This window comes from Apteryx mantelli, chromosome 14 (genome assembly GCF_036417845.1).
Source record: "Apteryx mantelli isolate bAptMan1 chromosome 14, bAptMan1.hap1, whole genome shotgun sequence".
Taxonomy (NCBI): Eukaryota; Metazoa; Chordata; class Aves; order Apterygiformes; family Apterygidae; genus Apteryx; species Apteryx mantelli.
The window spans coordinates 18,010,098-18,023,062 of record NC_089991.1 but is presented as its reverse complement, the minus strand read 5'-3'; the positions used below and the strand labels follow the sequence as shown (position 1 = coordinate 18,023,062).

General features: G+C 39.4%; 1 protein-coding gene across 3 annotated transcripts in view; it reads right to left on the bottom strand.

Annotated features, from left to right (window-relative positions):
• Nucleotides 1-12,965, bottom strand: part of WWC1 (WW and C2 domain containing 1) — an 86,054-nt gene that overhangs the window by 19,071 nt on the left and 54,018 nt on the right. For 2 of the 3 annotated variants that reach the window (XM_067304882.1, XM_067304884.1), the window contains 5 exons: nt 12,524-12,670; nt 11,428-11,501; nt 6,160-6,402; nt 4,546-4,635; nt 1,289-1,827 (listed from right to left, as the gene is read on the bottom strand). In XM_067304882.1, coding sequence (XP_067160983.1) covers nt 1,289-1,827; nt 4,546-4,635; nt 6,160-6,402; nt 11,428-11,501; nt 12,524-12,670 — 1,093 coding nt within the window. The remainder of the gene's footprint in view (nt 1-1,288; nt 1,828-4,545; nt 4,636-6,159; nt 6,403-11,427; nt 11,502-12,523; nt 12,671-12,965) is intronic. The other variant, XM_067304883.1, reaches the window with a different exon arrangement.

The window sequence follows — 12,965 nt, the reverse complement described above, 5'->3', positions numbered from 1 at the left end:
ACTTTATGGTGATTATTTTGTCTGCTGACTGAGTAACAGTAATAATCACTTAATCTGCTTAACACCTTAGCTTTCACTTTAACAGCCTTGACAAATCTTGAAGAGCTAAAAAGGTTAAAACTAATCAGCATCCAGTTCTAATAAGAATAATTACTGTTTCCTACTCAAATCCATAAGTATCTCTTGCTTGTAGGAAAGGGTAATTCAAAGGGGAAAGTCTGCACTCATGTCTTCTATTGAATTTTAAATAGTATCAGTCTTCCCAATGAAGACTATTACAGAAGAAAGTGTTAACATGGCACTAGCTCCCTTTATTCATGTAGGCTATTTTTCAATTGTTTGAAACAAACTGACCTGCCATTGGTACTGCTATAGCCTGCAAGCTTGCCTTTAAAGCTCTGCAGCTCAGAATTTTTTCTTCACTATAGTTACAAATAAAACTACTTCATTCATCTCCATTGGACTTAACCTTACTATAGTCAGTAGCTCTTCATGCAGGTCCTGGCTCTGGAATGACTGCATTAACAGTGTTCTACCGCTTTTAACCTACTTATGTAGGGCTCCTATTCTAAAGGACAAACATTTCCCACCCACCAGTAACTCATATGTACATATCAGAACATCTACTACCTCTAAATGTCTTATTTCATCATGCTTATAATCTTTACACAGTATTGTTGCTAAGAGACCATCCCCCTCACAACAGCAGAAATCCAAAGCACAGCCTTGACATGTCTGCTCAACTGAAGTTAATGAATTCATTACTGCTGATTTGCTGGGAACCAGAGCAAGATTCTGCGTATGCTGAGGTGGCAGGGAGGGATTTTTATCATCATTTTTAACTACTAAGTTGAATGGCTTTTCCACAGTCCTCCTCAGAGGCTTAGACAAAAGTCTTCTTCAGTATGACATTATGCGTTGCCCAATTTACGACCCAAACCACTAATCACATTCTGAGTAGTGAAGTGCCAAATTAAACCTGGCAACCCACCACAGCCATTCACATTAGCAAATGAAATCCCTGTCATTTGTGTGCCCGTGCATATATGCGCCCAAAAACACACCCAGATACAGTCTTCTGCAAGACTCAGATTAGTGGTATTTCTTAAGTATAAATTAAAATACCAATTCCTTCTCCCACATAGGACAGAACATACAGCTGAACACATTTTTTAACACATGAAAGGCATCACGACAGACGACTTTTGAAATACTTACTTCTTAATGCTTCATAAATTACATTAAAAATAAACACGTGCACATGTATGAGAATATTTTGCTACCATACCTTGACCTAGATGTTTATCTCCTGCTCTAGGCTCTTCCAGCCTATAGTTGCCACTCCCAATGTTTAGGGTGAGTTCCGAGAGATTTGTACTTATCTCTGCATCATCAAAATCCATATGGCTTGAAAAGGCATCACCAGTTAAAAGTGGGTCTATCACCAGTGGAGAGCAAGGTGGAGATGGAGAAGACAGAGATGACCTTGGAGATAGTGATGTCATTGATTTGGGGGTACCGGACAGCGATCTCAGAGCCTGGATGCGACTGGTGGCATCTGCTTTGTGAGTTTTCGCTACCTCATTTTCATGAATAGTGGTGATATAGCCTGATGGTCTAAATCCAGTGGCTCCTTCTAAGAGCAAGTCAATTTTGTTTTGATAGTCTGAGTCCAACTGCTCCAATTGTTCCAGTTGCTCATAGTAGAGATCAGTGAAACTGGCTGAGGTGGAAGAATCCTGGCTGGAGGTGGCAAGAGACCCTCTGCTAGACGCAAGAGAACCAGGGCTGCTACTTGAGGAGAGGGAAAGCATGCTGGTAGAGAGACTGAAGGAAACACAAGTCAGAAAATCATGATGCTGTAGGTCCTAACTTTTGAGAAAAACACTGCAATATTGTCAAATCTCCAGCTCCACACAGTACATTTTGCTTTGTTAGCCTTGTCCATGTGCATTAGTCTCCATGACAACTCAGAACCACAGTCTATCCAGACAAAAAGTTGGATTGCATTTCAATAAAAATAATGTATTTCATTCACTTTTTTTCAGCTCATCATATCAATCTCATAAGAGTCCTTGTTTAGCCAAAACAACTCTAGTAAGCAGTTTCAAAATGGTCAAATTATGGCAACACTGTCCTCTCACAATCTGGAAAAACTATGGTTCTTGTTAACCTCCAAAGCAGACCATGAAAACCAGCAAGCTCCATGCACAAGATGAACTTGAAGTCAGAGTAACTAGCTGCCTGTCCACATAGAAATAATTTCCATTTGTCTCATCTTTGACCCAACCCCAAAAGGCAACCTCAACTGCCTGGAACGGGCCCTTAGACATCACTATAATTACTAGTTAACAGAAAACTGGCAGGATTTGTCTATGTGAAAGACAGACAGCTACACAGAATCAGAGGCCACAGGAGCAAGCAAAAAGTTAGGCCCTGGGGTGGGAAATCAATTCACACCAAGCTATTTACCCCTAGAGATCTAGTTTCAGAATGTAACTGACAGTAAAATAAATTTTAGGCAGGTGCTGAACAGAAGTTTGTTCAGATGAGAAAACCCAGACACTTCAGCACAAAGTTTTCTGCTCAGATGTTACAACTGACATGGTAGAGCATGTTACAAATTGGACGTGCTGGCAGGAGCACGTGTGGGAAGCACACATTATGCTTGGTTTTAAGTCAGCCTTAGGTCTTTTGTTTCATAAGAGAAAGTCTGCACTGACTTTTATATAAATAAAGCAGAATGAGAAAGTCGTGTATAATTTTGAATGCCTGGTTTGGCATGTTTCTTTATTAAAATTATGTATTTTTGCTCATTTCTGTTGTCCAGGGTATGAGATTAAATTTAAGATGAAATATCTTTATATCACATAATCCATTTAGGCTAATTGTAGCTCAGTGAAAGAACTTCTTAGAACTGGACTCAATAAATACTCAATGATTCTAATACATAGCATCCTTAGAAATTCTATTTAAACCAACATTACTGCTCCAGATATTAAATATCTCATTTTACTGAAGCCTAAACCCTCACTTCTGATATGAATTAGCTATTAAAAAAGAATTTCCACATATGTACAAGTGGCTTAAAAACTATCTTACATTGAAAAGCAAGGAGTATATTACTTAATAGGCCTAATATCCCTCGTTTATTATTTATGGAATAAAAGCTAGAAGCTAAGTCCATAAAATTATGCTCACGACTTATGAGAAAAAGGCAATTATGCAGAATTCAGTCTAATTTTGTCACTAAATGTCTTCTGCATTTTTGTGGCAGATGTGCAATGCATCACACTTGTTCAAAAAAGCTTTGGGGTGAAATATGACGACAGAAACAGGATAACAGTTTCCGCATCTTGGCAGCATATGCAAACCTAGCCAGAACTAATAAGTTTACAGCTCTTTAGTGTATTTCACTATAAAAAGGGAAAATTTCTTAAACTCTTCCCTACCAACAAATTCGGCTCAACTTCATTTTTGTGCCTACCTTCGCATGCCAGGCACTTTGCATTATGGTGTTAATAACAAACGCTCATTCTTATGAAGGAGCACATCAAGAACACAGTGCATATAGTTAGGAAAAAAATTAGTTACACATGCTTCTCGGTCACCTCAAAAGATCCCTAATCAGTTAGATGAAATGAAAATATGATGCAGTTCCACTGTGTAAGAGCATCACAGATAGCTATTCTCCATGTTGACTTATTTACATATCATGTCAGTCTTGCACTATGATTTCTTTCCAGGCTTTTCAGTATCATCTTCATAAAATGAAAGAGAATCCAAGTGGAGCAGAAGCTAAGAACAGAGCAAATTCAGTACACACAGATAGGAAAGCACCTCAGCCAAACAAAAAACCCAAACTCTTCCTGTCAAAGGGCTAGTAACACATCTGTAACTAAGAGATTTGGCCTTCCTGCCTACAGGGGTCCATTCGTCTCTGCAGACAGATTCTAAGCTCTCCAAAGCCACAGCCTGAACAAGCAGAACTCATGATGACTGCAGAAACAGTTCCATATACCCTAGAAACAACAATGAATTCAGAGATGCCACAATACATTGTCTATATTGCAAGCAGCAGCGTCCTTATAATTTAGAGAAACATTATCTAACACTCACGACAAATACATTAATGCATATTTGCATTACTGAGATTCACTTCACTTGCTGTGTGAGAGAGAAGCTGTCTTTTTAACATACCTTAATAAATGCACTTTGGTACTTCAAACATTGTGGGGGAGTATCTCACCTAGCCTTAGTCATCTAAATGTTAGATGTCTAAAATAAAGGGATTGCTGAAGCACTTTCTATTGTCAGGGAGAGGGATCTCCACAAGGTCATTTATCCAATTCTAAAGCAGCCATCCAACCTGAGTGGGATGAATCCTCTTGAGGTACCTCTCTCCATTGACTACAGAGGGAGCTTAGGTGACTACAATAATGGAGAGGCCTTTTAGGTAACTCAACTGGGAGATGAAATCTAGTGGAGAAAGGGTGGTTACACTATGTGCAGTTAAAGAACATATATAAAAGGTTACAAACTCACCTTTTCAGCTGGGTGTGTAACATTGCAACTAATCGTGTTGTTTCTTCCAGTTCTCTGATTAGTTGATTTCTTTTGCTATTCAACTTCAATCTACGAGAAGAGAGAAGGAAAAGAGGAGCTAAAGCAGCACTTAATTTAAAATGAAAACTAAAGGGAAATTCTATCCCTTCTATGAAATCCTTCCAAAATTAATGAGAATACACACAGTAATAAGTAGGACAGAACTTGGTGAAGACTTGAACATGTTTATCAACTTCCAATACTCTTAAAATGTGGAACTCGATCCTGAAAACACTTGCAACAGGGAAAAGAATTACAGCTAATACTATGGAAGCTAATATTTCTAGCATCAGGCCTCATAAAGTCTGGCAGATTTTGCTTGCCATACACGATCGTGTCCTTATACTTACTGTGGTAACTGTGTAAATGCTTTCATTTGTTTTCAGTTAGGCCCGTGGATGGCTAATATTTACATGATTTAGTTATTAACCACCTCATTAGGGCTTTATATGAATTAAAGGACTTCAATAACATCTCAATTTTATTTCACACCTGGACTGGTTTAAGACGCCATAACACCATGTGTGCTTGGGTACTCATTCTCTACCTTTATGGGCCTCCAGACAAGAAATCCTTCCCCAGAAGGCTGCTATTTCTTTGGCATACTCCTAAATCACAAACGAAAGTGTTCATCTTCCAATGAATACCAGAAACATTTGTTGAACCATAGATATTTCAGGCTAATAAAAATCCTGCAGCTGAGACTTCCGAGATGCCTAAAACTTTTCTAGTACCATAAAACCATGAAAAAACTTCATTTAAAGCGCATGTAGTCTGAACACTGAATATCTGGAGGAAATCAAAATATAAAGTCATGAAGATAATGAATACAACGTGCTCATTACACATATTCAAGAGACTGCAGCTAAAAGTGGCGTTGGCATAGCCACCCACATTAATATATCCAGACTGTAAAGTATTTGTAGGCAATGCCTTAGGCAGTCTCCATCCTCACCATACATGCTATCCCATGAGATCTACTGCAATACAACTAAAATGGGGGAGGATAGTTGACAATATTTCTTTCAGCTAGTTGAGATTCACAGGATATTCCATGCATCTCCCACAGTCCTGTCAAATGCTGGTTCCTACAAGAATCACATACAAGGATGCTGCAAGCAAAAAAAGAATTGTGAAACTTGAAAATTCCATCTGTTGGCATTTACCAAGGTCCAGACTGCACAGCAACTGTAGAAGCTGCTGCAAGGAGCTGGCTGCATACAGAAACAGTATAGTACACTAACATCTACTAAGCTATTTCAAGCACTACCCTTGAAATAACTCTGCCTAAGCATTAACATTTCTTACATCCTTATATAGGATCCCTTTGTAGGAAGGGCACCACAATAACCCTTCCCACTTAGGAAGTAAGAATTGCTTACTTCCTAAAGCAGCTTCTTCCAGGAGATGATTTCAAAAACCTTTTAACTAGAAATGGTCTCCTGGAAATCTGAGAGCACCCTGCTAACAGCATTCAGCCAGGAGAATTTCCTGCTTGCTCTTGATCGTCTCTTGTCCAACAATGTAAGCTTTGTCCTGTATCCAGTAACCTACCTCTCAGTTAGAGCTTTGCTTTGAGTGTCTCTAGCAGTCTGAAGATCTTCCTCTAAGCGCTTTCTCTCCGTCTCCAGTCTCTCCACCTCACCTCGAGTCCATTTTCTGGGGCTAATAAATCGCATTTCTTTTAAGAGTTCCTCCTTCTCATTAATTAGTATCAGACGGTCCCGCTCAGAATCCAGCACGCCGGGCCAGGCCTCACTGTCCAGCTTAGCCAGTTGTATTTTCAGGTTTGCTATTCTGCAGCAGAAGAAAAAAGGCAGTCATTCTATGAGGAGTGTCTGCGCACAACTGCTACTGCTTCACAGGCACAGAGGTGTACCATGACTAACCATCTCTTCCATAGCCCTAAAGAAGGATCTCAGCTCAGGGACAGCTAATCTCACCCTTATGCCCTCCTTAGCTGGACAACTGCTGCAGGGTACAGTCGGTAAGTGATGGTGTTGCTAAAGGAAGCTGACATGCAGAATAAGATTTTTAACTCAGGTTTGCTCACAATGGGAAACCAAGTCCCTAAGCTAACCTGCATTTTCCACCAGTCAGGGCATCATCTAACAGAAATTCTGGACCTGAAGAAAAGCTAAGAGAGATCCTATAGAGGTGTTCCATATAACTTGGAGCTAATGACCTCAGAGTACTTAGTGTGGAGAATATCATGCAGTGAATATCTGATCTTTAATCAACTTTGTGGAAGAGACCTCTGTAATCTCTGTATATGATTCAAATAACCTGATAGAGACTACTGGTTATTCAAAAGTCTAGAAAGAAAGTTTGTCTTCATAATGAGGGAATTAATCAAATGCATGCTGCTATTAGAAGAATCCAACTACTGACTCAACACTAGGCAGTATTATAGAAATATTAAGGTGCTAGGCTGCTTCTGGTGCAATGGGCACCTGAGAATGTGAAAAGTTGAAGCAGCAATAAAGGAACTCTGTCTAAATCCAGAGTCACTTATTTGCATGCAATTTAAAGTCTAGTTTGATTACAGGTACCATCCCAGATCTCAGTTTAAATTCGGAATCACTAATCCTTCAGTGCCACACCATATCATCTCAGGAAGAAAGATGATTGCTAAGAAATCAACAGCAATACAGACCTAGAAGTTAACAAGGGTTTTGACAGACAAAAGAGGACAGCACAGCTTATGGCAGGTCAGGAGGCTGCTCACCCCAACTATCTGCCCAGTCCCTACTTCACGAGTATCTGAACTGCTCAGTTAGCTCCGCAAATGATCAGTTTTGCGCTGCAACATACAGAGGCAAGCCCAAAAAAATGACAACAGGCCAGGGTATCGAATCAAAAGTAGTAATGCCATACGTCATCCCAGGGGAAGCTGTCTCCTTGTTACTCATGGACCTAGAACTCTTCATGACTTGAAGGGGTAATTACTGTAGTTTCATGGAAAACAATAGTAAAGAAAGTTGAATAAGACTTACCACTTTGTATGACTTGCATTTCTGAAACTTGCACATTTAAAAATGATTGAGTGTGGAGCAAGGAATAGGGAAGGCAGACGGGGTTGGAGGTGCAGAGAATGCAAAAGCTTAGAAGCCAAACAAGGAGAAAAGGCACCCATCACCATATGAGGCAAGTTATCCACAAAAATAATTCACCTGACTAAAGACCAGACAGTCGAGAGACAAGCCTCTTTCTTCAAATGATTACTTATTCATCTCATTCAGGTTTTATAAAGACTGATAAACTGAACTGGAATTCTGCACATGTAAAATGGAAGTCCTATGTTCATCTCCCTTTGAGAAGTGCTCTGGGATTCGATGGTGGAATTACTGGACTTAAACTAGGCACTACTATTCAGGCATACTTATCTAGTTTCTTTCTAGAACTTGGTTTATGCTAGAGAAGTGTATATAATTGTGTGCATTAGTTAAAGTAAATTAGCACATATGCAGGTACAGTGTAAATTCAATTCCAACTATAACTAACAAAACCAAAGTGAGTGGAATAATAAGATGTAGATCTGGGCAGCCACAGCTACAAGATGGCTGGACGACCTTGAAGAATAAAGCTTTGTTTTCCAAGCTCCAGAGGCCAAGAGGAACTCAAACCCTGAGAGCACCTATGAAATGAAGTGTAAGATCAGGCCTCACAGACTGACCTGCCTCCTCAGTCACAGAAGATAGGAACAGAGATCACCTTTCTGAAGGGAAGCCTCACCTTTTCCTGTAAAGCCATCTCCCACAGCAGGTTGCTTACTCTAATTAATTTAAATTCCATAATTGCTAGACATTCAACTCCACTATTTTTAGGTCTTCTTAGGAGCTATTTTGTTTGAGTGCCTGATTAAGTGCAACACTGCGCTCCAATGAAGAATTAACAGTGGCATTGTGGCATTAATTCATAATCCAGGAATTCCTCTGTGCATTTTGAAGGGATATGAATTTAAGAGGATTGGTTGGCATTAATTTGATCACTTTTGGCATATATTTGCATGGATGCAGCTTTTCCAGTGGAATTTATTCTCTGTGCACTTTGAAGTCTTACAGTTTTGTTAAATTAACCCAGAGTTTTACCCTGATTTGTAAAAATGATCATTCTTTTTCCCTTTTCAATTAAAAGCAAGTTTACATATTCCATTTTTCCTAGTACAGTAAGATGGTACCATTATAAAAGAAATGCTTTGCAGACAATCTGACATTTAGCTGAAAACTCCAGCCTTTCAGCATTCACTGCTTGCGAATTTGAACTACATCATGTGCTGTGTTAGTTTGTCATTACAAAGGAATCGGTGAAACTGGACTCTCAAGTCATACAGAATCTTTCCGAGTGGCTACTAGCTTGCAAAACTGAACATGGAGAATAGGAAGCTCAGGTATTATTTAAGCTACTTCTTCCTACCCAGAAAAGTTATTTAGATGATTTATTCATTATCCTATCAAGCTTCATTTTTTTTTACTGGGGCAAGCTGCTATTTACATGCAATATAGCTGTAACAGGGAAAATTTTTAGTCTCTGGAGAAAATTCAGGGCACATGCATCTCCACAGAGCTGTGCATTAAGACACGCATCCACAATCAGTAACTAGTGATCCCATCACATCAGCCTCTGCTCTTCAGAAAATCAAAAGGAAAGGTGCCCTCTAAAAACTGACTTGTCAAATATTCACCACTGTTGTAGTGCTGCCCTAAAGCCATTAAGAGATTCGAATTTAAGAAATTATAAAAACAAACATACTTTTAAAAAGTCCAAAGTTACCAATAGTCATTCAAAACTCAAGTTGAAAGTACTCAAACCGCAACACAACTGAGTTACTACTACACATCTAAAACTGTGCAACAAATAATTTAGTTACATCCCTGACTACGTTTGTGCTTCAGGGCCTGCTGCAGCCACTATCTCCTAGTAGAGATACAGCACTGACATCTCTTTTGACATGATACCTATTGTCCGTCTCTAAAGCAATTAAGCCAAAGGTTTGTCATAGTGGTGGTTCTTTGTTCTTTTCATGCTGATTTAACACCACCTACTCTAGGGTTTTTATTGTTGCAGCCATGAAAGAAAGGGACTTTGGAGGATAGGGGAACACACAGAATTGCACCCCAGCAATTATGACTAAAGTTCAGCAAGATTTTCATCTACTTCTGGGGCATTAGCCTCATCCATAAACAATAGTGCAAGTGGTGTTTGCTGCAGTCAGCCATCAGATTCACCAGCCCCTATAAATCAAGTAGTTCTAACCAAGTTAATATGGAGTCATTTTGATTTTGAACTGTAAGCTTTTTACCTTTCCAGACAACACCAGGCTAATAAAACGGATTTATTTCTACCATTCGTCTCTCTTCATAATATGCACATGGCAAAAGTACTCATTCGTCTACTGTGCTTTTGGAACATTTTAATATTCTGCTGTAGGGACAGGAAATGCTTCCAGCTAACACATCAAAAAGAGGAGTTTTCACAGGTCCAGAAGGTTCCCTGAGATTCATTATATCCATAGTATTGTTTCAGCTTAAAACCAATTAAGGTATTTTTGTTTCTGCAGCTCCTACTGAAGACTCCACCAAAACCACAGTGCTTCAATAGCTGGAAATCTCCTTTTCATTTTAGCATCAATTATTCATGCCAGTTCAGACCCATCTTTCCTCATGATAATATTTTTAAGTTCTACCCAGACAAGCTATAGACAATCTAAGAGGCATGAGGTATCAAACATTCTTTAACGGCAAGATTGTGTTGTAAGTCCTCCATAACTACTTTTATCATAAACTATTGTACTGCCTTTACAAAGTTCTCTCTCTTTTTAAAGAGGATATTATCTCAGGGTAGTTTTGCTTCACTTGCCCCTTCTTGGAAAAGATACAGGCTGAAGTAGTTTATGCCACCGAGAAACACAACCTACAGACCACGCCAGTATGCTAAAACGAGAACACAATGGGTAACCTCAGCCTTACAGCTCTCATCTCTAACCAGCCTGGGGGGAAACCCTCCCTCTTTCTTTGCGTATATCCCAAGTACAGATTGTACCGTACATCTGAAGTTTGCCGTTCTGAAGTGACCAGGTCCCTTTAGATCAGCTAAAATCAAAATCACCAATTATTACATCTCTGAACAAGGACTATCTCAGTTGAAGACCATAGGAATAAAATTGCTTGGTGGGCTTTTGTTTAGCATGAGTATTTATCCACAAAAATACAGGGACTTCCCCCACATTTAGCTATTAATATTATGTATTAAAAAAGCAACTCCCAGATAACTTCTGCCTAACTTAGCCTGTTAGGCAGATACAAACTTTTAGTCTTCATTCATCTCAGATCAGAGGACATTGGTGAAAACTTAACATTCTTGCAGAAAAGCAAACCAGCTCTGGAAATGTAGCCATTCAGCTATATTTTAATATGCTATGCGTTAACACGATATACCTGTTTCCTTATCTGACTTAAAGCCATGCAAACATTCGAGACATTTAGAATAAAGTAAGGAGATGCCTTCCAATATAGATGCCTTATTTGGAATGGGGAGGCACTGGCAACAGGCAGCAAAACCATTTATGTCCCTGCAGGTGTGGCCAGACTGAATTCTTGATGTATTAGTCACTCCTTAGTAATATCTAGGATAGTTATTTATTTCTTAAAAGATAATGTTAGCCCAGAAAGCCTGTTGCCTCACTGGCTCAAAGATTAGCATGTTATTCAGCAGTAACACTGGGTTTCAATACAAAGCTGAGTGGCACCATTTCTAGTGAAACGCACATCTGTTCACAGAGTAAGCTGTATGACAGCCAAAAGGTACAAACAAAATAATTACCTTCTCTTTGCTTCTTCATATTGGAGGCGTAATCTCACTTTCTCAGCCAATTGGTTATTGCTGCTCGTAATAAACTGAGACAAAATATAAAATCAGCAATTTAGTAACTATTCATCTTCAGATATTCTCTATCAAAATTGGTAATGTTATAAGTTATGCTTGCTTTTGCAAGCAAGTTTAACCAGTTAAATGAAGCACAGAATGGGAAGATATTTATTTTGATTAAATTCTTAATTATTGTTTGAATGCTGAGAAAGGAACACAAGGTTCAGAAGCTTTTTGGCCTAGTTTACCATACAAAACAATCTACCTCCTGCATTTCAGGCTTCTACTTTCATGCACAAAAGAGTTTTGCAATCTTTAAGTGCTGTGTCACATTTTGTTTCAGACAACGCATTCTTCTTTGGTTGTGAATTTTAAAGACAAAGGACATTTCATTATGCCCAGGTCTGCAGATCTTTAATCACGAGTGGCTCTCACTGAAAATAGCTACAAACTTTTAAGTAAAGGTTCACAGGAGAGGCTGTGATGTCCCATGCACCTATAGTGCAGGTCAAGTCCTTGCTCAGGCTTGCACAAACCAGCCAGTTATGATCTCATTGCACAAGTGGGACTGAATGCTTACGCAGTACCATGTACGCTCGATGGCAACAAAATATCTGCCCATATGCCACTATTTTCACTCATAATACTCACAAGCTAAAAATAAAACACACTCTCTTAAGGAAAGAGTCCTAGTTAGAGCTTAGTCCATATGAGCTGCACAATGTTTCTTATCTAGTAGCATAACACTATTATGAAGAGCTAAGAATATTCATGCCTCAAGAAGATATACCTACAGGCAAAATTAAACTTCCTTTCCTTTTATTCCCACCTGGGTTTGTTCTGATGGAGACAGAGTGTGAAGAAATAGCTGGTTGCCTTTAAAGATCTATTAGCAGTGCACATAAAAGTGAAAGTCACACTAACATTTAAACCAGGAGAACATATCATTTCATAGATATTTGCCCCTGCTTGGAGACTTGTACTAAGGCAGTACTATTTCTAGTTGAGAGGAATGTTTCTATACACAATGGATTTCTCACACGTTACTCACATTTCCCGAAACATCCGTCTGGGAGCTGACATCCAGGTACTGCCTGGGTAACAAAGGGCTGGAGCTTTCTAAGGACACACTGCTGGCCCACAAATCTGACTGAGATCCTCTGTCATTCACGAAGCTGTCTTTTAACCTGGCTAAGCTCTAAAATAATAAAAATTCATCAGATGAGGTCATTTTTATCAAAATACTTCAGCAGCTACATCACATGAGCTCAAACTACATGACTAACATCTGGCTATGTTTGCTGCATGCGCTGAAGACAGATCCTGCAAGCACAAGGTCAGGTATGGCTGGAGTACACCTCCCACAACACGAAGGAGCCCTTGTGTTTGAGGGCACAGAGCATTAACACACTGTCAAGTCTTGCCCTGGTAAAGACAGGCTGCCCGTAGCCTCCTGGGGATGGCAGACCAAAGAGGCCACACCATTTTCATCA